The sequence below is a fragment of the Lissotriton helveticus genome, chromosome 4_1 (assembly GCF_964261635.1).
Source record: "Lissotriton helveticus chromosome 4_1, aLisHel1.1, whole genome shotgun sequence".
Classification (NCBI taxonomy): domain Eukaryota; kingdom Metazoa; phylum Chordata; class Amphibia; order Caudata; family Salamandridae; genus Lissotriton; species Lissotriton helveticus.
The window spans coordinates 67208776-67233667 of record NC_136063.1 but is presented as its reverse complement, the minus strand read 5'-3'; the positions used below and the strand labels follow the sequence as shown (position 1 = coordinate 67233667).

The 24892-nt window shown below is 44.4% G+C and overlaps 1 protein-coding gene across 1 annotated transcript in view; it reads right to left on the bottom strand.

The window, feature by feature from the left end:
- The window catches only part of LOC144827868 (embryonic protein UVS.2-like), a 98288-nt gene that overhangs the window by 50868 nt on the left and 22528 nt on the right, over positions 1-24892 (bottom strand). Inside the window, exons 2-3 of the mRNA XM_078686033.1 lie at positions 14065-14089; positions 9861-9926 (exon numbers count right to left, since the gene is read on the bottom strand). Coding sequence (XP_078542159.1) covers positions 9861-9926; positions 14065-14089 — 91 coding nt within the window. The remainder of the gene's footprint in view (positions 1-9860; positions 9927-14064; positions 14090-24892) is intronic.

Genomic DNA, 24892 nt, shown 5'->3' with positions numbered 1-24892 from the left:
ACCCCTGTCTTGTTCCCCTCTGGATATTAAAGCTAGAGGTTAGCATGCCATTCAATAGAATCCTTGCAGATGCTCCCTCATATCATTTTCTCAGGGTCGGAATGAAAATAGGGCCAAAGCCCATAGTCCCAAGTACCTCCCAGAGATACACCCAGCAGACCCTGTCAAATACCTTGGCCGCGTCCAAGGCAACTACTGCAAAGGGATCTGATCTTACTATGGCCAAGTCGATATTACCTATCAGCAGTTGTGTCTGCTCCTGGATGTATCTCCCAGTTACAATTCCCTTCTGGTCAATGTTGACCAGATTGGAGACCAATGTAGTCAATCTCCTTGTTAAAATACCCATGAAGATCTTATAGTGAGCATTCAGCAGGGAGACCGGACAGTAGGAGTCTGCTTTTAATGGGCCCTTACCAGGTGGGGATCTGGCCTGCTGAGCTATATACTGAGTTAAACAGGGTGCCCAATACCGGTATTAGTTCTTCTGATAAGGGTTTATAAACTTGATTCGGCAGTGCGTCTGTTCCTGATGCTTTGTTGTTTTTAGATTTCTTCATTTGATTTTTATTCTCTTCTAAAGTAATAGGGGCATCAAGGAGATTACAGCTAGCTTTGGTTAATGTTGACAAAGATTTACCCCTTAACCAAATTTGTATTTGGTCTAGGGAGGGGGCTAAGTTCTCTCTGTATAGATCCGAAAAAGGGAGAGGAGACAAGTCTGCATGTCCTCTACTCTCCTTGATTTATCCCCGTTATTATTTATTATAGGCTTATTGATATTATTCTTGGAGCAATCAGTTCTTGCTTTCCAGGCCAGTAGAGCCCCGGTCTTCTTTTCATACTCAAAATGTTGCATGTTCTTGATAAGCCGCTGCGCGCTGCATTTCTGGTCCAATTTTCCCCTATACTCCTGCCTGGCCCCCTCTAGTTCTCCCTGGACTTTTGCCAACTTTCCTGGGCTCCCGTGGCTGAGTCAATTCCTTAACGTTTCTAATTGCAGGATTCTCCCCTCCATATTACTTCACTCCCGGGCTTCAGCCCAATTCATAGAGCAGATAAGACCATGCAGTCTGCCCCTCAGGGTGGCTTTAAAGGCGTCCCAAACAAAATCCATAGTTGTGGAGCTAATATTGAGAACAAAGTATTCTAGGGTGGATGATTTAGTAGCCTGTATAATTTTGGGGTCTAACAGCTTTGCTCTGTTGAGCGTCCATCTAGTTTGTAGTGTATTACTCTTCCTAAGATAAGAGAATGATATTGCGGCGTGATCCGAGAGGTGACTTGGCAGTACTAATACCCCCGTCAAACTACCCAGGACATGTCTGTTTGTTAAAATATAATCTATCCTGGATGAGTGACAATATTTTTTGCTATAAAAAGTGATCCCCTGGAGGTCTCCCCTCTTTGCCCTCCAGACATCCACCAAGTCTAAGTCATCCAACAGATTTTTCATTGCTCGGCAGATCCGAGGAGCCCCTATAAAGTGGTTCTGATTTGACCTGTCTTTTAAATGGTCAAAGAGGACATTAAAATCTCCTCCTATTATCATAGGTGGAGTTGCAGTAATTAATTTTGATTGAAGCTTACAGATATAGGTTGCGTCATCAACATTTGCACCATAGAAGGAGGCACAGACTAGTTCTGTCAATCGAAAATCCAATTGTGCCACTATCCACCTCCCTGTCTGATCCGTCTGCACTGATTTAATAGAACAGGAAGCCACTTGCTTTATCAGAATTATTACACCCCTGCTGTTAATCATTTGTTGTGAGGAACAAAAACATTTTATCCAGGGAATTCTAGAAAATATTGAACGACATTCTACAAAACTCAAATGGGTCTCTTGTATAAGGCAAACCTGAGCTGGGGAAACCTCTAAATACTTCAGTATCAGCCTTCGTCTGCGTGGACATCTTAGCCCGTTTATATTCCAAGAGATAAAGTTGACTTTACTGTCTTTTATGGGTATTCCTGCCATCTGCTTACAGACCCTTGGTGTTGACTAAACAAAGACTTCCTCAGCTTCAAGTGAGACGAGGCATATTTTTCTATTTTATCCACTGCTCCCTAGCCTGTGCTCCCTATCCTCCCACCGCCACCACACCCCTCCCATCCTGTGACCCCTTCTCCCATGAGGAACCCTCCCTTCCAATAGGCTAAGCCTATTCGATCACCACTCCCTCGGGCTTCCTAAAAAAAAAAACCATGAATGTAATTAGTTGAATCAGGGAACCTTGATGTCAAAGAGCCCCCCATAGCTTCAATGATCCCCCTCTCTCCCCTTCGCCTCCGTTTTGATTCTGGCTATGAATGCGTCCGCCTCCTCAGTCGTGCGGAACTAATGCATCTGATTATCCCACATCACACGTAATGATGCAGGAAACCTCAACTGTGCTCTTGCCCCAAACTTTTTAGATCCTCAAGCCTCTTCCCCAGCTCCCACTGTCTTATTGCGGTGATATGTGAGACATCTGCTCTTATAGTGAAGGAGAATGGGGTTTGACCCATGGATGATGATGTAGATGTAATAGTACCTTCCTTGAGGGCAGAGGATAGAATTAACTCCTTAACAGAGTATGACAAAAAAATTAACCAGCATCTTCCTTGGTCTTTGTCTGCCGGGGTTCCTCTTGAAAGGGTTGCGGCGTACTCTGTGGATCTCATGTGAGAGATCTATACTAGGCGAGTTTTTAAAAACGGTTTCCGTTAACAGGGAAATCACGAACCCCTTTATATCCGATCCTTCAAGGGCTTCTGGGATATTTAGGAGCCTCAGATTGTTTTTCCTGGAATGATTTTCCAGGCGCTCAAGATCGTATTTAAGTTCTTTGTTTTGGACCGTTAATTTTACCACAGTGAAGGAGAATGGGGTTTGACCTGCGAATGTTGATGTAGATGTAATAGTACCTTCCTTGAGGGCAGAGGATAGAATTAACTCCTTAACAGAGTATGACAAAAAATTAACCAGTATCTTCCTTGGTCTTTGTCTGCCGAGGTTCCTCTTGAAAGGGTCGCGGCGTACTCTTTGGATCTCATGTGATAGATCTATACTAGGCGAGTTTTTAAAAATGGTTCCCGTTAACAGAGAAATCACGAACCCCTTTATATCCGATCCTTTAAGGGCTTCCGGGATATTTAGGAGCCTCAGATTGTTTTTCCTGGAATGATTTTCCAGGCGCTCAAGATCGTCTTTAAGTTCTTTGTTTTGGACCGTTAATTTTACCACATCCGCTGAGTTAGCCTGTATAGCTTCTTTAAATTTAGGGATCTCAGACTCTATTGCATCCGTCCATGTAGCAACTTCTTCCAATTTCTGGGTCAGCACTTCGCATGATAGTTGGATAGCCGCCTGATTAGCTTCTGAAACCAAGAACCTGCTAGCCATCTCAGCCTGGTTTGTTTCTGAAACTGTAAACCTACTAGCCATCTCCTCTTTCATGGCTAGTAGTAAATCAGCCAGTGAGTGAGTCATAGAGTCTACGACAGCATTATGCGGTGTGATAATGTCACTTGTAGTTTTTGTAACCTCCGGCTGGTTTTCCATACTATCTTCAGTTTCCAAAACAGTGTACCTATTTGAGAGGCTCACTGTAGAATGGATGGCTAATCTGCTCGAACTCTCAGCTTGCTTACTCGGGGAGATTGGCCTTTCTAAATTACTTGGCTGGATGGAATACGTGTCCTCTGGGGCTTCACTCAGTTGATCAGGGGGTTTACTCAAATCCACATCTGCAAGGCACTGTGGGCTATGTGTACCTCCCTGAGGGCTAACCTGGTCTGCACCCTTCACACTCTTTCTGGGTACGCCGGTAGTTGCTGTTGAGGTGGACATAACTTTGGAGTATATTTTCAAAAATGGGGTGGCTTTCACCTTTAGGGGCAATATTTTCTTCGAGACCGCAGTCCATTGTGTCCCTTCTCTGCTTCCATTGCTTTACTGATGCTTTAACTTCTGATACATGAGGGGAGACTCTGGGGGTCAAGATATGCTGAATAATATCTGTATTAAGGGAGGAGTGGGCCACCCTAGCCCGCAGAGTATATCTGCTCATTTTAGATTGTGAGGAGTCCACTTTTGCAACTTTTACCACTTTGCCTGTTTCCATACAGTAATGAGGCACCTCTTTCCGCGCAAGCGCCCTTATGATACCAAGTGACCTTTTACAGAGAAGTAAGTAGGTACTGCAGGTATGACTGTTAGTGAGGCTATCTGGTGATAATATTCGCTCCTTCTTACCTTCACTTAGCCCAATAGTGCTTGCTTCCTTTAGAAGAATGAAATTCCAATACCCTACCTGGAAACTGGCCTCAGAACCAGCCTCCTGCCTCCTAGAGTCAGCCTGTTGCTCAGTACTTCCCCCAGAGCCGACGCTTGTGCTGCCCCTGCCTCTGGCGATCCGGAGCAGGAAGCAAGCTGCGCCCTGGCGTCTCCACTCCCATGCTGCTGCCCTCTACCTCCCATTGGAAGAAAACACTATTTTGAAAGAAATTATTCATACATGAAAACAACAAGATAAAAACTCAGCCAGTCACACTGTTATTTAATCACAATGTGAGCGAAGATACATTTTCGCATGAATTTAGTGAATTCACAATTGGTGCACCAAAAGAGAAAGGGTAGGAAAGGTGAATGTGAAAGGAAAGTTAGTGCAAGGTTAACATAAATCCAAAACGTTGCTTAATGGCTAAAAGATTTTTGGATTAATCAGTGCTGGCTTCAACATAGGGCTAGCATACAAAAGAGCAATCAATGTTTCAAAATACATTTCCCTAAAACCATGCTACAGATGCGCTGTATCAATCTCCTCAGTGTGGGTAGCGCAAGCTGGTTGGAAGGTAGGTTGTTGACGTTTCATGATCCTGTCTCTAGGATGAAGTGATTTGAGAGCTGATTTGTTTCACTTTCCCAAATTGCAGCTTTCTGTACTACTACCTTCTTTTCTGGAGCCGGACAGCCCCACATTCGATCCCCCTACATGGTAAATAATATTCATGATTCTCTGGATTCTTGGTCCATTTGTATATAGAATACCCACTAAATCTATTCCATTACCCCCCTATTTTTAGGTAACCCCCTCCCCTCCCTACACCACTACCGTCCTGATGAAGACCCCGCATTAAGGTTTTATTGGATACCTAACATAATTTTGGGGTCGAAACTTCGACAACGTACCTCCCAACCAGCTTGCGCTACCCACACTGAGGAGATTGATACAGCACTGATTAATCCAACAAACTTTTAGCCATTAAGCAACGTTTTGTATTCATGTTAACCTTGCACTAACTTTCCTTTCACATTCACCTTTCCTACCCTTTCTCCTTTGGGGCACCAATTGTGAATTCACAAAATTCATGAGCAAATGTATCTTTGCTCACATTGTGATTAAATAACAGTGTGACTGACTGTGCGACACTGAGATTACCAAACATGCAATGCCCTAATGATGTTGTCAAAGTCGTCTGTAGGGGCGAGGCCACTACTTAAAGGGCTATTATTTTAACAAGCACGCAATATGTCTCAAAATAAAGAAGGGATATTTCTGTCCATTGAACAGCCCCATACATGATATGAGGGCTAAATACATCCCGTTATATAAGAAACCAACAGGATGTAACGAGAGCAGTATAACCATGAAAATTATGTGCTGAGACCGGGTATTAAACCATCTAGGTCCTCATTAACACAAAGCCGATACAGATTGAGTTTAACAGAAGAACCTATAGGTAAATCAGAGAGATGAACCTTTTAAAAAACAAGCTGTTGTGACCTCAGAGTTTCACAAAAAGAGTGTCTGATAACAATGAGTCTCACAGTGTTGAGCGGTTAGAGTTTTTTTCACGACTATCTTCTTTTCATTTTTATTTTTATTATCCTCTGCACTACAGAGCGGAGCTTCAAATTCCTGAGCTGTTTGCCAGGTGAGGCGAGGCATTTTCTCCTTACAGATTAAGGTGAGCCTATGATAATTTCATTGATGGGAGACATTGAATGGTTATTATACCAAAATGTTGGGTGTAACAATTGATTAATGTGATGTGATAGCCCTTACTAATGAAGGTGTGTTATCCTATCTTATTTCTTGTTTATGTGTGTGTATGTTGGCGGCTCTACATTGGGATCCTCTGACTCTTTCCAGGAAGAGAACCAGAAGTGAACAGGTGACACTTAGCATTTGTGTTCACGTATGTCCCTCTTTTTTGTTAATCACGTTTAAGCAGTAGCAATTAAGTTAATGGGTCCTGAGGAAGCGGCAGGTACAATGTGTGGCCTTTAAATGTCCGCAGAAACATGTCGACCAGATTACCCAGTCAGTAGTTATTTGTTTGAACCATCTGACTTTTTTGCACTTGATTGATTTTAGCGTTGGAGGTGCATGTCTCCAGAATAAAGTTACATTGCGTGCACCATCCAATTTTACTCAACACATATTCATTTTTCACTTATCACTAATGCACTGCTTTCAGTTACGACCAAACTAACATTTACCAGACATCCGTTCTTAACAACTATCTCTGATTACTATCTTAGGAGATACATTAAGGACTACCTACTGTGGAGTAGACTAAATGATGTACTGGGCAGTACAGAATACGTAACTGATGGACATATTTTCACAAAGGGTGATTGTCCTATAGTCTGTTTTCACTTTACACTCTCAAAACAGACCTCTAGCCAGCTACACACACATAGTCGTATGTTGTTTTTGACCCACAGTTATTCGTTGTTTTTCTCATAGTCTGCTAGGGGGATACTAACTGTGCGCAGGTCATTAAACCGTCCCTCGAACCCTCCTTTAATTATTTTGTATGTTGAAGAAATAATATTCCGAACCCATTTTTTGTTCATGTATGATAAAACAGTATCATCTATATGAGTCTCCTGAAGTAAACAAATATCAGCCTTATGTCTAGCTAAATAATCTAAAACCTTAGTACGTTTAACAGGGTGCCGAAAACCTTTTACATTAAAGGAACTATTTTAATACCGTTAATATTAGACATCATAATGAAAAATCGAAAATCGAAGAGAAAAAGAATCAACTGACAGAGTAAGCATAGCTCTAATAGAAAACAGAGGATAAAAGGAAAGAGACGAACCAACACATAAAAAAGACAACATAAATAGAATTCTTGAATTGCACACACACATGACAAGAATTACTGATCCAGAAATGCCCTTTTAGAATTTCAGCTGTTTAGGCTAGTTAGAAGAGCATTTAAATCATAGTTCTCAAGTAACGTTCTCATTGGTTTCCATGGAGAGTTGTGAGCGTTGATCTAAGTATAAACGAAGATCATGAGGATGCTGGATGGACTTTAGAATCCGTCTTTCCATAATCTCATCGTGGAGGGATTGAATAAGCCATATTTGAAACCACAACTTCTCAGATTTGGACAAAGAGCAACAAACTCTTTGCGGATTTTTACAGTCTCTTTGGCAAAGTCTTGATTAATAAAAATGTTGTTCCTATTGACCATTAACAATGGAATTCCCCTTGCCGCTTTCCGTATCGGCACTAGATGATGATGATGCGACATTTTAAATATCATTTGGTGAGGCTTAATTTGGTTTGGATTTCTATGGGAAGGAATTCTATGCACCTTGTCAATCTCACATTTTTCAGGAAATTTTAAGCGCAAGAGTCCAGGCAATAGCTTTTCTAAATACATCCTGCAATAATCACCTTTCACATCTTTCGGAAAATTTAAAATTCTCAAGTTCTATTATGAATTTCTAACTCAAGTAATAATTTGTTAATTGGCTTATATTTGCTGTAATAGTTATAAGACTATCTAGTTTGACTTTGTTGTCTTGAATTTTGATTGCGTTGTCAGAAACTTTCATCGAAAGACAAGCCATACCTTAGCGCATATTTTTTATTTCGGATGCAATAGCGTCTGTGTTGGAATGAATAGCTTTTATTTCATCAAATAATACAGCCAAAGAAGGTTCATTGGCTCCTACTAATTTAGACTTGGCTGGCAGAGGCAAACTATTTTTTTCATGCTTGCTATGTATCAAAGGAGTATTTTTACCTTCCATAATAATGAACAAATTATTTTAAAGCTATGAGCAATAATTATTGTAATTGTAAACAACCTAAAAGAAAGACTGTACAATATAATGCTGTGCAGCAGCTAAAACCATCTGTGGGAGTGACCAGGCCACAGCCGCACCCTTTCCTGTGAGTGACTCCGCCCTCCTGACTGAGAACCTAAGCAGTACGTGGAAGGAAACACCGCTGAAGAGTTCAATTGAAAATACTCCTCCAAAACCTCACTCAAATGCTGAAGTAAGCACCAATTCTGACAGTGCTGTTCTTGGCAAGCCCATGGAAGCAAATTAGACGGTAAGACCAGCCTAATATTCGTTAGAATCACAGTCAATAAATGGCCTACGTCGCGGTGATTAACGCGGAGAGGCCATCTTGATTCGCGTGCTCACGCGACTCCATCATTATCTGTGTTACATACAAGTATTAACCAATATTTAGAATTCTTTGAATATTCACGAATTGAACTAGACCAACGAGCAGTTTCAATTTACGCACAGAAAGGTTAGTTTAATTTTCATTGATATAATTGTATTCAGACAATCCTTTAATATATATACTTTTGTGGACCAGTCATACACTTTGATTAATAATAGTAGTTATGTGGTGATGACATGATACATATGTGCATGCTGTTTCTAGATGTTTCTATGCTATAGATTTGAATTGTGTTCAGGAGGACTTTATTTCCCAGATGCATTTATTTTTAAGTGTGTTATTCCACTCCTCTACATGTTTTTAAATGCATGGTACCTGTTCCAGATATACTACATTTGTAAAATATGAGCCAATGAATAAGTATTGAGACCAGGTCAAGATGGCTGCTTCAATCTGCACTACAGGCTGCAGGGGCAGGCCTGAGACATGTTTATAAGGCTACTGAGTAGAGTTTAATGTACACGCTCTGGGGCCACCTAGCACCAGATACTAGGGACTTACAAGTAAATTAAAAGTGCCCATTAGGTGTCAGCCAATATGACCATGTTTCATGGAGCGAGCACAAGCACTTTACCACTGGTCAGCAGGGAAAAAGTGTGCAGAGTCCTAAAAGCCAATGAGCACAGAACAGGACGGCAGAGGAAGGAAAACATCTGGGGTGACCCTGCAGAAAGGACCACGCCCAGCACCTTGGCTGAATTCAGTGATGATTGTGAAGACACCTCGACTCAGGCTCACAGATGACTCTCTTGTACCAGAGTGCAGCGCCCAGAGGCCTGAAGCTTTTCCATAGTTTCAGTTCTGTTCTGTGTGGTGATCAAGGGCTGTGCTGACTATGTTGTAACAGGGTGTAGCGCCCAGAAGCCCAGAGGCTAGCTTTTACTTTGGTTCAATTTTAATCTCAAGGGCACCTGGGATCAGGGTCCCAGCTGACGATCGTGTATTAAAGTCTGGTGCCAAGAAACCTGAGGTTTTCTCTTACCCTGGTTCTCTCTGGTGATGACCTGGATGATGTCTGGGGTCAGGGTCACAGCTAACTGTTGTGTAATAAAGTCTAGCGCCCAGAAGTATGAGGTTTTCTCTTAACTTGGTTTTCTTTGGTGATGGTATGGGAGACGTCTGGGCTCAGGGTCATGTATAATAAAGTCTGGCGCCCAGAAGCCCGAGCTTTTCTCTTACCTTGGTTCTCTTTAGTGATGATCTGGAAGACATTTGAGCTCAGGGTCACGTGTGATAAAGTCTAGCACCTAGAAGCCCGAGGTTGTCTCTTACCTTGGTTCTCATTGGTGATGATCTCGAAGACATCTGGTGTCAGGGTCATGAGTAATAAAGTCTAGCACCTAGAAGCCCGAGGTTGTCTCTTACCTTGGTTCTCATTGGTGATGATCTCGAAGATGTCTGGTGTCAGGGCCTCCTCTGCATGCCGGGTGTCTGAAAGAGAAGGCACATTCACAGCTTCACATCAGCGGCTCGTGCACAGGAATAGACGGTAAGCAATTACAGAAGATTAAATATTCACTGGGTCCTAATGTGCATCAGTGTCAGTGCACAAACTGTCTATTTCTGCCAACTCGCAAAAGTGTTCATGCCCAGAGTGGCCGGAGTTTGAGAAATGCGCAGAGCCCTGTGGGCGCTGGGACATATGCTACAAACTGGAAAAAATGTGCAGGCCCATCTTTCTTATGGGCCGTATGCTCTTACAATGCGAGACCTCAACCTCCGGGTCAGGAAAACTGCTCTTCCCTCGTGCAGCGCTGTTGTTGAGGCAGAGCCCCAGCGCCTTTCTGGTTCCTAGGTAAGTGTTTGAGGCCCTCCTCCCCTCGCAGGCTCCTGCCTGTGCCTCATCGCTGGTGGTCCAATGGAAGAGCCTGCTCTTCTGCTGGTCTGCTCTGTTCAGCCTTTTCTGTCTTTTTCTGTTTTCTGGTCATCCTGTCTTTTTCTGTTTTTGTTTTTTTGATCTCTGCCTTTGTTGACAATTTCTCTGTTGCCTCTGTTTTTTCATTGCCTTTTGCCTTTTTCCTGCCTACTGCTGTCTCCGCGGCCCCACCCCCCAGCTTGTACCCAATCCCTCCTTCCAGCTTCTGTCCCACCCCCGACTCCTACTTAATGGTGGCCTCAGCGCGGCCGCGTCGCTGCCACACCAAAGGCAAGCCCGTCTGTGCCTCTCCGTGACCCAACCACGCCAGGGATCCTGCTCCTCCGACCATCCGCCACTACGACTCCAGCACTCTCCAAGTACTCAACCCTGGATGCAAAAAAAACTGCCAGCTCTCGACGCCGAGATCCCAAGACCTATTCTCCTGCCAACACTGCCGCTGCACCTTCACCCACCTCCAACCCAGACAGCTACCGCAAACCCACCAGACGCCAACATACCCAAACCCCTGAGCTGCATACTCCTCAATGTATGCTCCCTGCACAGACACGCAGTAGAAGTTTAGGACCTCCGAGTCGCCTTCCTCACAGAGACCTGGACCAACGCCAGATCTGCTCCTGACATCGCAACCGCCATCCCCGACAGGTACAATATCCTGTGGAAAGACCACACCAACCGCCCTGAAGGAGGCCTCGTCATCGTCCACAAAAGCTCCCTCCGACTGACAACCTCCATCTCGTACGACGCTCCGCCCCTCCACGGAACACATCCATTTCCAGACCCACCCTATCCCCAGAACCTTACTCAGTGGGACACTCGCCTATAGACCACCCGGACTCCGCACCCCGTTCACCAAACCATCACAGACTAGATCGTGCCCCACTCACTTGCCTCCATGGACTAAGTACTGCTCAGAGACCTGAATTTCCACCTAGACAACCTCAGCCACCCCAACTCCACCACCCTCTTAGAGAACCTTGCCAACATTGGACTAAAGCAACTCATCTACACCCCCACCCTCATGGCGGGACACACCCTTCACCCCATATTAGCTGGAGGAAACAACATTCAATTCAGTCACACCACAGCACCTCTCTAGACGGACCACCACTGCGTCCCCTTCTCCTTCTCAAAACCCACCGCACACAAGCCTATGCCACGCCTCCCAGGCAGAAACTGGAGCAAGATCATCAAAGAGCACTTACCTCCGCCCTCATCCGCATTCCTCCCCCTACCACTACAGACGCCAACACTCCAGCCAACGACCTCCACCAACGGATCGCTGACTGCGCCAACACGCTCTCCTCCCTCCAGAACTCCAACAGATGACACAACACGAAAGCCACCAGGTTCTCCACGGATCTGCGAGAATCCAAGCACTCATGCTGATGACTGGAGAAAGCATAGAGAAACAGCAAAATCCCAGAAGCACGCACCGCCTACAGGGAAACCACCACGGAACACCACCAAATCGACCAATCTATGAAGGAAAACTTCATTCAGGACAGAATCCTCTCCAAATCCCACAATTCCAACTTAGTCTTCACCATCATAGAAGAATTCACCAGACCCCACAGTGAAACCACCGACGTCCCCTCCCCCCAGGACCTCTCCAACAAACTCAGCTCTTTCTTCCACCACAAGATCAGGATGCTTTAATACAACTTCGACGACCAAGAGCAAGTCACTGACCCATCCCCATCCACCAGCTATGCCACCCAGCAGACCCTCCTCAACTGGACCCCTGTCACCACTGAAGACACCGCAAAGACTATGAAGAGCATCCACCACGGAGCACCCACTTACCCTTACCCTGACAATCAACTGTGCCCTCGAACCAGGTATGTTCCCCGACACCTGGAAAAGTCAAACCCCTCCTCAAGAAGCTCTCTGCAGACCCGACGGACCTCAAGAACTACAGTCCCATCTCTCTCCTCCCCTAGGCCGCCAAAGTCATCAAATAAATCATCAACACCCAGAAAACAACATCCTCGCCTCACCCCAATCTAGATTCTGCAACAACCACAGCACCAAGACTGATCTCCTAAGCGCCACTGACGACATCTGCACCCTCCTTGGTCAAGGCCACATTACAGCCCTCATTCTACTAGATCTCTCAGCAGCCTTCAACACCATCTTCCACCTCACACTAGTAACCAGACTCCACGACGCTGGTATACCGGGAACTGCCTTAGACTGTATATGCTCTTTCCTCTCTGGCAGAACACAAAGAATAAGCCTTCCGCCCTTCCTCTCCAACCCCACAAAGATCAGATGCGGAGTACCCCAAGGATCCTCCATCAGCTCCATGCTCTTCAACATCTACATGGCCCCCCTTGCAATCATCGTCAGAAAACATTGACTCAGCGTAGTATCCTACGCCGACAATACCCAGCTCATCCTCTCCCTCACAAAGGAACCCAGCATCACCAGGCACAGTTTCTGGGAAGGACTGAAGGACGTTGCATCCTGGACGAGAAGCAGCCGTCCGAAGCTCAACTCGGAGAAAACAGAAGTTCTCATCCTCTTATCCATCCCCGCAGCATGGGACGACACCTGGTGGCCCCCTGCCCTCAGAAACCCCCCACTCCCTTGGCTAACACCCGCAACTTCAGCATCATACTCAAACACCATGAACTGACAGATCAACGGTGTGTCCTCCACATGCTTCAACACCCTCCACATACTTTACGAGACCTTCAAATGTATCCCCCCAACTCTAGGAAGACCGTCATCCACGCACTCATCACCAGCAGGCAGGACTATGGAAACACCCTCTACGCCGGAATCAACAAATCACTCCTTTGCAAACTCCAGACCGTCCAGAACGCAGCAGCCAGACTCGTCCTCAGCATCCCACGACACAACCACATCACCCAGCACCTTTGCGACCTCCACTGGCTCCCCGTCAAAAAGAGAGTTACCTTAAAGCTGCTCATGCCTAACAAGCCCTCCACAACACTGGACCTCAAAACCTCAACAAAAGAATCTCCTTCCATGGCCCCAAGAGAAACCTTTGCTCCACCAACCTAGCCCTTGCTGACATCCACCGAGCTAGATCGGGGGAAGATCCTTCTCCTACTTCGCAGCCAAGGCCTGGAACGAACTCGCCCTCAGCATCAGACAAAGCCCTACACTGCAAGCCTTTAGAAAAGACCTCAAGACTTGGCTCTTCAGATGACCTCAGAGCTGGCTATACACCCCCACCCCTACCAGCGCCTTGAGACCTTCACGGGTGAGTAGTGCGCTCTATAAATCTCTGATTGATTGATTGATCGACATTCTAAATCCTTTCCCAAACACCGGTTCCAAATACACCATGGAGCGGTTCAATCCATAAAGCGCTCCATTTCTGTCTGCGGCCAATGGTGCTTAGGGGTTTGCCTCTCTGTGGATGTTTTTCTCATTCTCATGTCCGGTCTTGGCAACTTCATTTTGTGCATGTAGTCAGTGGTGTGACTGCTCCTTCTTTCATCCTCACACCTAGTGACTCATAGCAGCATTATAATCATGCACAAGGCGCACATTCACATGTTGCTCATCTTTCATGGCCGCACATCTTACTCTATATCCCTAATTTAAAGGGACTAAGTAGATAGTATTTAATGCAGCCACCACCCGCGCCCACTGTGCTTCGTTACGTACAGGAGCTATGATCAAGTTAAAAGATATTCAGACTATAAATTTACTTACGATTTTTCTCCAGTTCATAGAAAATCTGCAAAAGAGAAAGATGACATTTTAATCACTAAATGCAAGTTTAAGGATATTAGAACTTTAGGAAACCCTAAAGCCATGTTTTAAAAGATGATATAAGATGTACGTTGAGCTATATGTCAAGATATGGAAAGGACAAACCTCGACCTGCAATGGTATGGGCTGCAGAACATCACCTTGCACTGTATCATCAAGGAAGAGTATATTGGGGAGAGGGGATTTACTGTTCCGATGCCTCCTTATTGACTGTCCTTGTCAATACTGTGCAGATGATATCTTGCTGTCAATATTGTTGCGGGTCGATATTGAAGATCCCATATGGTGGTTAAGCGCTGTGCATTGTTTGACCCCATGTTTCAAGCACTCAGGGTTGCACAGATGCCAAGAGTGAAGTCTTGGGTTCATTTACCTATTTGGATACTGACAACCGCAGAAGGAACGTTTCGGTAAAAAGTGTCACTAGAACAAATGGCCTTCAGCAGCACAGATGGCTCAGAAGATGTACAGAAATCTCGTATAATGTAACAGAAGAGTCTGTGGAGTTGTCCATGGGGTTTCTCAATAAGGATCATCTGATGGCCGCACTAATCCTGATTTGGGTGCAAACTCCTCTTTCGCCCAAATCAGAATTCAAATGTGCTGGCTAATTCCATACCCACAGGTTTTTGGCAATCAAGCTTTCTTCCTGGTAAAACGTGTAAGAAATCGTGCATGCACACTCCACAAAATCCACGGTTGAGTTTCCAAAAATATTTACATCTTCTAGCACGTGCCATTTAGGATCCACCCCACATTCTGAGACCCCAAATGCAGAAAACCAAGCCCTTTGTGCAATGGCCTAGGGCACAAGTCGGGGATACACGTGGGTGGACGGCGTCCACCTAATATTTTCAAAGGGTGAACGCCGTCCACCATGCCAAGAGGTTGGGCCCCACTGAATAATGTGCCTAACTCGTCCCGGTGTCGTTTTTAAACACCAGGACACATTCAGCAGCGCCTGCACATTGTCTGCTTTCCACAAGCAACAACGTGCAGGCAGGGACGGGGCGCTCTCATTTCAGACTCCAGCTGGGCCTATAACAAAGTTCGAATCTGAGGGGTCATCAGGCTTCTTTTGTTCAGTCTCCTGGCTGGGAGCAGGCAGGAGCCTCACACCTAGAAGCAAATTCAGCAGAGGGGAAACAAAGGCTCACACCTTGTGAGCACGTCACACACAGTTAAGGGTGGTGGATTTGTACTCTGTTCAGGCTCCGTATACGAGATATGCGTGCACTGTCATAATGTCAGATGTGTTGGTCTTTCCCAATATTTACACAAAATAAATAGCATTTATATAGCGCTTACTACCCCTGAGGAGGCGCTGAAATAATTTAAGTGCCATAATTTTTTCTTGATAGTGCTACTCATTCCAATGCAGGGTGTCGGAGCGCTTTTCATCACACATAAATATTACATATACAATAAATCATCTGCATTTGTAAATCATTGTGCAGGGTGTGTTACATAAAACAGTGGGGCATTACAAGGTGTAGAAGTCACATATCATCTTCCATTACTCACTGTGCTTAAAAAAGCTTTACAAGTAACTACAAGTAACATAAGGATCTCCGCCTTCAAAGCCGTAACCTACTTATCTAACTACATCAAATAAAATCTGTAATTTGCATGTTGCATGATGTGCTTTGCACTAACCCTTTATGCTACTTTGAGTCAAAACTTAGGCTAAACAAAACACAGATCTTTCCAGCAAGTGCATAAACCTCCAGAGTTATCTCACAATTATTATTCACTCAGATTCATCAGGAACACACAGATTTCCTCCGCAGGTGCATTAAACCCATAAGATATTTTAAAACACAGTCTTTGCAACCAATTAACCAGAACAGGTTTACTGTCAGTTTTCTTCTTGCTGCCACTTTCTTTGTGGCAGAGTTTAAATAAAACTAAATGTTAAGGGCTAAGTCACTTTTCTGGCACAACCCTGATGCAAAATCCGTTTTGGGATTTACAGTTCCACACATTCACCTGCCTTGCATTACCTTGCGTCAGGTAGGCATTATATGGATGGTGCTAGGGTGTCCCTGTGCATCCATGGATGTATTTTGACACAAACCATATTTACAAAGACTTGTAAATATAGGTTTGCACCGAACTGGTGAGTCTCTTGAGGCTGGCGTAGCAAGAAGAAATATATCCATGTCTCCTCGTTATTTCCTCTTTGCATATATGCTACATTCTGCAGCACACATACAAAGAGCAAATACCTCATAGGATAGTTTGTGCGCGGCTTTGGGAACAAATTACGGAAACTTTTCCTTAGGGTCCTATTGCTGAATGCCAAGGTTACAGTAACCTTTTACTTTCACTAACCGAAAATTGCTTATACTTTTAGGTTCTTTTTTCAGCCCCTTTTATGCATTGATCATTGTTTTCTTATCTCTCTTCTATCTTCCCTTTCTGTCTTTCTCTGTTGCTTTGGGTCAGGTCTGTTGGTGAGAAATGAGCCACAATCTCCTAAAATTAGTGCAGGTGGGTAAGGCTGAGTAAGAATACTTCACATGGGAGAGCGGTCTCACCTCTGGAGAGTGCAGGCAGCTAAAGCAATCACAAAAACACTAAATCAGAGCTGCACCACTATGAAAAGAGCATGTCCATATAGATAATCATAACTCAGTGAAGGACAGAATGAGACATTTTTCTTCTTTCTTTTTTTTTTTAAAAACAAGCAACAGCCAACGTGTTTCGTCCTATACCAAAGGACTTCTTCAGGGCATTTATCAGTCTAAGGCGACTGAAAGATAAGTAGATGGGTTGTCGCCTCATAGGTAGATTGTTCTGAACAGAAGTAGAAATCTATCATCTGATTTGTATGTTGAATGAGTGATTCATATAAAGATCAAGACGTTATTTGATGTGATCCAATTTCCAATAGTCGTAGGTTGATCAATCACTAACGTGGTATGATAGCCACAACTTGATCAAGACTATGCTGGTATGGTTAAAATCTGCATGTCTTTTTAGGGGGGACTCTTTGCACTAGCAGCCAAACTTCGTGGTCGAAGTCCAAACCGGCATAATTTTTCGGCATTCCCTCTCTCGCCTGTGATTGTGGCTGTTTCTTGTTTTGAAAGAAACATTTCTCACTATGCGCTTCACTGAGCTATAATTATCTATATGGACATGCGCTTTTCATAGTGGTGCAGCTCTGGTTTAGTGTTTGTTTAATTTCCCCTTTAGACGGGGGGGTACTCTCAGACAGGGAGCACCTTTGGAAGTCTGCACACAAGATATTTTCAATACTCTGATTTTATTGGTGACTTTTGTGATTGGTGCCGCAATTTTTTGTGTTTGGTCCACTGTCCCTTCTTTTGTGTTTCTAGCTAAAGCAATCGCATCTACGTGGAAATGTGCTGCATATGGAATATTGTCCCTGGTTGAGTAGGATGGCGATAGAGTTTGTTTGTTCAATCCTTCGGTAGAGGAAGCTTAACGACGACAAAGGGCAACATTGTTTTTTGGGTAGTGTACACAAATGTGAATCTTCTGCCTCCATGAGAAGGGTTCGCATGTATACTCAAATTGCGCTGCAATGCACTCATGATAGACCGGCTAAACATATAAGTGAGGGCTTAAGATCTGATGTCACTTCTTGTAAAGTTGTGGCTTGTGATGCCACTTCCTATGATGTCAATTCCTGTGATACCATGTGTGATGTCATGCACTGTGATGTCATGCGCCGTGATGTCACACACCGTGATGTACTTGCATACTACCTAACTAGGTTAGTCCCCCCACGTCTTTTTTCATGACTTGTGCCCTACCAAACACTGTGTGAACACTACACTAAATACCACAAAACACAGTGCGACCGCTGACAATGAGCTTAATTTGATGCGGCAAATACATGGCCCAGTCAGAGAAGTTTACAATTGCTGGTGGGATGCAGACCCGGAATGAGGCTCTGGGCACCTGAAGATGTCCTAGGAGGGTCACTACAACCACCCCTCCCACAGTCTTACTTCTAATAGGATTTGTAAAGTAAGCCCAGGTGGAAATCATATTTTCAAAGTCACTTCAAGTTTGATTGACACTTACCACCTGTGGAGGTAGGGGGACCTCTAATCACAGCTCTATCCCTTATGGTGACCCCGGTCTACCGGTACCATACCTCACATGTGCTCAGGGAAGACCCTCTTACGCCTGTGATGCGCCTCTAAGATTACTCTCGGTGTCTAGGCACTTGGCTCAGGGGCGTAGTTTACAATGGTGCTGTGGCATTAGGGCCCACAGGTGAGAGTACCACTTTACTCCTACTGCGGCGGCTGCTATGCCTGTCTTATACTACAGGACATCAGTACAGGAGGGCCCATTTTTCTTGCTTCCATTAGGGCCTGTGGCACTTTTGCTCTGTCGCTGACATTGCAGTGCCTGTCTCATGGCCTCAAAGCGCTGTAAATAGTGTCCTTTAAGATGTTGGTGGCGGTGACCTGTCAACCCAGCTGTGAGTTTACAAGAAGCTCCTTCAGCTGTGCCAGGAGCTGCATCCACCATGTCGTGTCCACTGGTGCAGATGTGAAGGGCACACACACGTAGTACTGTCACTGACATACTCCCCTGCTCAAGACTGCACTCTAGGAAACACACCTGAGAGTCGTTACAAGTACTCAGGGCTGTGAGATACTGTCACTGTCATACTCCCATGCGCAAGAGTGCATTCTATGAAACACACCTGAGAGCCCTTACATGTACTCAGGGCTATGTGATACTGTCACTGACATACTTCCATGCTCAAGAGTGCACTCTATGAAACACACCTGAGAGCACACCTGAGAGTCATTATAAGTACACAGAGTGCCTGCACTCAGCTCCATATACCATTGTATAGCACAGTGAGTACAGATCTATACAAAATATTAAATTAACATTGGCATCTACTGTTAGAGGACACTAGTCTACATACTAAAGTGGGCTTAAAGCCGTCAATTACTTTCAGTAGGGGCAAAACACTGAAACAAGAACTTTACTTTCCACCCATTGAAAGTAAGCACTGGGATGCGCACAGCTCCCAAAGGCTTTTTCAAATGTGGCAGGTGCTGCATATGCTGCTTTGCACTGAATAAAATAACACACTTTCAGTACAACAGTCAGAAGCAATTTAGGATACACCATTTTATCAACTGTAATACGACACACACAGTGTATTGCCTAAAATGTGTTTGTGACTGGATTTATATTGGAAGTTCGATCAGGCCTTTGAAAGAAAGAATCCAGGAACACATCCGTGCGATTCGCAACAACAATATGCAGTATCCATTCGCAGTGCACTTTAACATGACACATCAACAGAATGAATTACATAGGATTAAATTCCATGCAATAGATGTGGTGTTGCCAGGACCAAGGGTGGGTAATCGCGAACGTAAATTACGGCAACTGGAAAGCAAGTGGATTATTTCTTTGAGAGCAGTAGAGAAAGGGGCAAACATGGATAAAGAGATGCATGAATTTCTGTAAATAATTATGAATGTAATGTATACATGCAATAGATTATCAAGTAACATGGAATCAAAATGGAAATTTTCTGTGGTTTGTGTGATCTAACAACAGACGAATGACATCTATGATGTATAATGTGCCCGAATAGAACCGATGGAATAAGTATGTGATTTTTATTTGTATTATTTGTAGTACATATGTTTTTAATATACCAGGAAGGTTTGAATAATTACACCTAACAAATGGAATAGCGACATTGAATACTGAATGAACACTAAGGTTCTTTCTGAAATGATAATTAATAAATGAAAAGAGAGCGTAAATTGAGTGCGATCACCCTATAGTAAAAGTAACCCATCCACTCCAATGCTCAGGAATCTATATGACTGATGGTAAATAAATACATTTCTTAGATTTTTCAAAATGGCCGCCATGTGATTGGTACAAGGCAAATGGGTTTCAAAATTAGTCCGTCATCGCCTTTTATACCAACAAAGGTGAGATGAGACAGAGAGGGCCCCGGAAGAGAAACGCGGAAAGAAGCCACCATTCCCGAAACGTTACACGCGCAATGGCGGTAAGTTTAAACCAAACAAATGCCATAGGTCGTAAGCAATTAAGAACGCGAGCAAGCATGACGGGCATAGATACGGAAGTGGGACATTCGGTTCGTGTAAACGGCTCACAATATAATGTAGGCTACGGGCGGGGAAAATATAAACGCGAGCTAGGGTGGATGATCGTTTTGTATATTTTAAGGTTGCGGGCGAGGAGAACAAAAACGCTAACTAGGGTGAAACATCGTATCGCACAATATAAGATTGTTAACTAATGTGACTTTGCTGCATATCGTATAAACAAGTATAACTTGGAAACATAAGCAGCAAGATAAGATTAGTGTAGATTTAAACACAGTGGAAATGTCGTTTTTTTCGACATACCTAGGGAGAGATATATTATGTCATCCCGGGTTAAGAAAAATGTTTTTAGAACTTTTTAGCTAATAAATATAATTGTAAAGCTTGGCATGGTTATATAACAATTCTACATAAGTATCTATAGATAGATATAGTAGTGACAAATCCTTGCATTATCATCAAGTGTAACTTAGAATAGGGTGACATTGAGCAAATCTAGGAGCATTTGGAACTGATGGCTTTATCATATTAATACTTTAGATGGAACTTATCAAGGCTCCAAGACCAAACTTTTGAACTCGTAATAGCCATATGGGGAACGAAAACAAAACTACTCACAGCAATCTTACGTGTGGAAAATAAAAAGCCGGAAGGTAAGCTTACTAACTATGGACGGTTTTTTATACCAATTGACGTGAACACATAGGTCTTCATGAGATATAATGGTAAATATTACGTCCATATATTTTTACAGGAACAATATTGCCAAGCTTGTAGTGATAAATGAATGCAGAAAATACAGAGTGTTCAACTGAACGATTGTTTGGTAAGCTCAAAGTACAGAGTTCGAATCAACAGTAAATCTTTTTATAAATCATTTTTATAATGAATTATGCGGTGATTGGCATAATTTTGGGCACATTAGAACTTTTTACCGACTTGATTTACTTTTTCACTAAAGGTTTTCTTAAAAATACTTAGCCGAATGCAGGGACTTTACGGTTAAGGTGATCGCACTGAGTGGTTATGCTCTCAGCACGTTTAAGACTAATGAAACAAACTTTCAAAGAATGATTTGTTTATTTTGATGGGTATCAGGTGCACACAGACAAACATGGCTGTGTTGGTGGCACTAAACACGCATGTGAATTGGATGTATGTAAATATACATTGGTAATATGTAAGGTGGCCCACAAAATATCATTCTGATATGGTATTATATTTTATATGTTAATTACAGCCTTGAAAAAGCCCGGGAAGGGCGAAACGCGCGTCGGCTGGCTGTGACAAGAAAATAAAAGAACATTGAATATTGATGAAATTTGTGTGCTTCAATTATGGACTAACGTACACTGGATATATTAGATGTTTGTGGCTAGATGCCCATTGGATAATAGCTATCAAGAATAGGATGTGCACTGGTATTTTCTGTTAAGTGCCCTTTAAGATGTTGGTGGCGGTGACCTGTCAACCCAGCTGTGAGTTTACAAGGAGCTCCTTCAGCTGTGCCAGGAGCTGCGTCCGCCATGTCGTGTCCACTGGTGTAGATGTGAAGGGCTCGCATACGTAGTACTGTCACTGACATACTCCCCTGCTCAAGAGCGCACTCTATGAAACACACCTGAGAGTCATTACATGTACACAGAGTGCCTGCACTCAGCTCTATATTCCATCGTTAAAGGGGGTCTCACCTGTGCCTGCACTCAGCTCCATATACCATCGTTAAAGGGGGTCTCACCTGTGTCTGTACTCAGCTCTATATACCATTGTTAAAGGGTCTCACCTGTGCCTGCACTCAGCTCTATATACCATCGTTAAAGGGGGCCTCACCTGTGCCTGCACTCAGCTCTATATACCATCGTTAAAGGGGGTCTCACCTGTGCCTGCACTCAGCTCCATATACCATCGTTAAAGGGGGTCTCACCTGTGTCTGTACTCAGCTCTATATACCATTGTTAAAGGTTGTCTCACCTGTGCCTGCACACAGCTCTATATACCATTGTTAAAGGGGGTCTCACCTGTGCCAGCACACAGCTCTATATACCATCGTTAAAGGGGGTCTCACCTGTGCCTGCACTCAGCTCTATATACCATCGTTAAGGGGGTCTCACCTGTGCCTGCACTCAGCTCTATAATCCATCGTTAAAGGGGGTCTCACCTGTGCCTGCACACAGCTCTATATGCCATCGTTAAAGGGGGTCTCACCTGTGCCTGCACTCAGCTCTATATACCATCATTAAAGGGTCTCACCTGTGCCTGCACACAGCTCTATATACCATTGTTAAAGGGGCCTCACCTGTGCCTGCACTCAGTTCTATATACCATTGTTAAAGGGGTCTCACCTGTGCCTGCACTCAGCTCTATATACCATCATTAAAGGGGCCTCACCTGTGCCTGCACTAAGCTCTATATACCATTGTAAAAGGGGTCTCACCTGTGCCTGCAAACAGCTCTATATACCATTGTTAAAGGGTCTCACCTGTGCCTGCACACAGCTCTATATACCATTGTTAAAGGGTCTCTCACCTGTGCCTCCACTCAGCTCTATATACAATTGTTAAAGGGGGTCTCACCTGTGCCTGCACACAGCTCTATATTCCATTGTTAAATAGGTCTCACCTGTGTTTGTACACGGCTCTATATACCATCGTTAAAGGGGTCTCACCTGTGCCTGCACTCAGCTCTATATATCATCGTTAAAGGGGGTCTCACCTGTGTTTGCACTCAGCTCTATATACCATTGTTAAAGGGGGTCTCACCTGTGCCTGCACTCTGCTCTATATACCATCGTTAAAGGGGCCTCACCTGTGCCTGCACTCTGCTCTATATACCATTGTTAAAGGGGTCTCACCTGTGCCTTCACACAGCTCTATATACCATTGTTAAAGGGGTCTCACCTGTGCCTGCACTCAGCTCTATATACCATTGTTAAAGGGGTCTCACTTGTGCCTGCACTCAGCTCTATATACCATTGTTAAAGGGGGTCTCACCTGTGCCTGCACACAGCTCTATATACCACCGTTAAAGGGGGTCTCACTAGTGTCTGCACTCAGCTCTATATACCATTGTTAAAGGGGTCTCACCTGTGCCTGCACTCAGCTCTATATACCATGGTTAAAAGGGGCCTCACCTGTGCCTGCACACAGCTCTATATACCATCGTCAAAGGGGTCTCACCTGTGCCTGCACTCAGCTCTATATACCATTGTTAAAGGGAGTCTCACCTGTGCCTGCACTCAGCTCTATATTCCATTGTTAAAGGGGGTCCCACCTGTGCCTGCACACAGGTCTATATACCATCGTCAAAGGGGTCTCACCTGTGCCTGCACTCAGCTCTATATACCATTGTTAAAGGGGGTCTCACCTGTGCCTGCACTCAGCTCTATATTCCATTGTTAAAGGGGGTCTCACCTGTGCCTCCACACAGCTCTATATACCATTGTTAAAGGGGTCTCACCTGTGTCTGCACACAGCTCTATATACCATCGTCAAAGGGGTCTCACCTGTGCCTGCACTCAGCTCTATATACCATCGTCAAAGGGGTCTCACCTGTGCCTGCACTCAGCTCCATATACCATTGTTAAAGGGGTCTCACCTGTGCCTGCACACAACTCTATATACCATTGTTAAAGGGGGTCTCACCTGTGCCTGTACACAACTCTATATACCATTGTTAAAGGGGGTCTCACCTGTGCCTGCACTCAGCTCTATATACCATTGTTAAAGGGGTCTCACCTGTGCCTGCACACAGCTCTACATACCATTGTTAAAGGGGGGTCTCACCTGTGCCTGCACTCAGCTCTATATACCATTGTTAAAGGGGTCTCACCTGTGCCTGCACTCAGCTCCATATACCATCGTTAAAGGGGGTCTCACCTGTGCCTGCACACAGCTCTATATACCATTGTTAAAGGAGGTCTCACCTGTGCCTGCACTCTGCTCTATATACCATTGTTAAAGGAGGTCTCACCTGTGCCTGCACACAGCTCTATATACCATTGTTAAAGGGGTCTCACCTGTGTCTGTACTCAGCTCTATATACCCTTGTTAAAGGGGTCTCACCTGTGCCTGCACTCAGCTCTATATACCATCGTTAAAGGGGTCTCACCTGTGCCTGCACTCAGCTCTATATACCCTTGTTAAAGGGGTCTCACCTGTGTCTGTACTCAGCTCTATATACCCTTGTTAAAGGGGTCTCACCTGTGCCTGCACTCAGCTCTATATACCATCGTTAAAGGGGTCTCACCTGTGTCTGCACTCAGCTCTATATACCATTGTTAAAGGGGGTCTCACCTGTGCCTGCACTCAGCTCTATATACCATTGTTAAAGGAGGTCTCACCTGTGCCTGCACTCTGCTCTATATACCATCGTTAAAGGGGGTCTCACCTGTGCCTGCACACAGCTCGATATACCATTGTTAAAGGGGGGTCTCACCTGTGTCTGCACTCAGCTCTATATACCATCGTTAAAGGGGTCTCACCTGTGTCTGCACTCAGCTCTATATACCATTGTTAAAGGGGGTCTCACCTGTGCCTGCACTCAGCTCTATATACCATTGTTAAAGGAGGTCTCACCTGTGCCTGCACTCTGCTCTATATACCATTGTTAAAGGGTCTCACCTGTGCCTGCACTCAGCTCTATATGCGTGAGGTTTGGCATGTCGGAAGCGT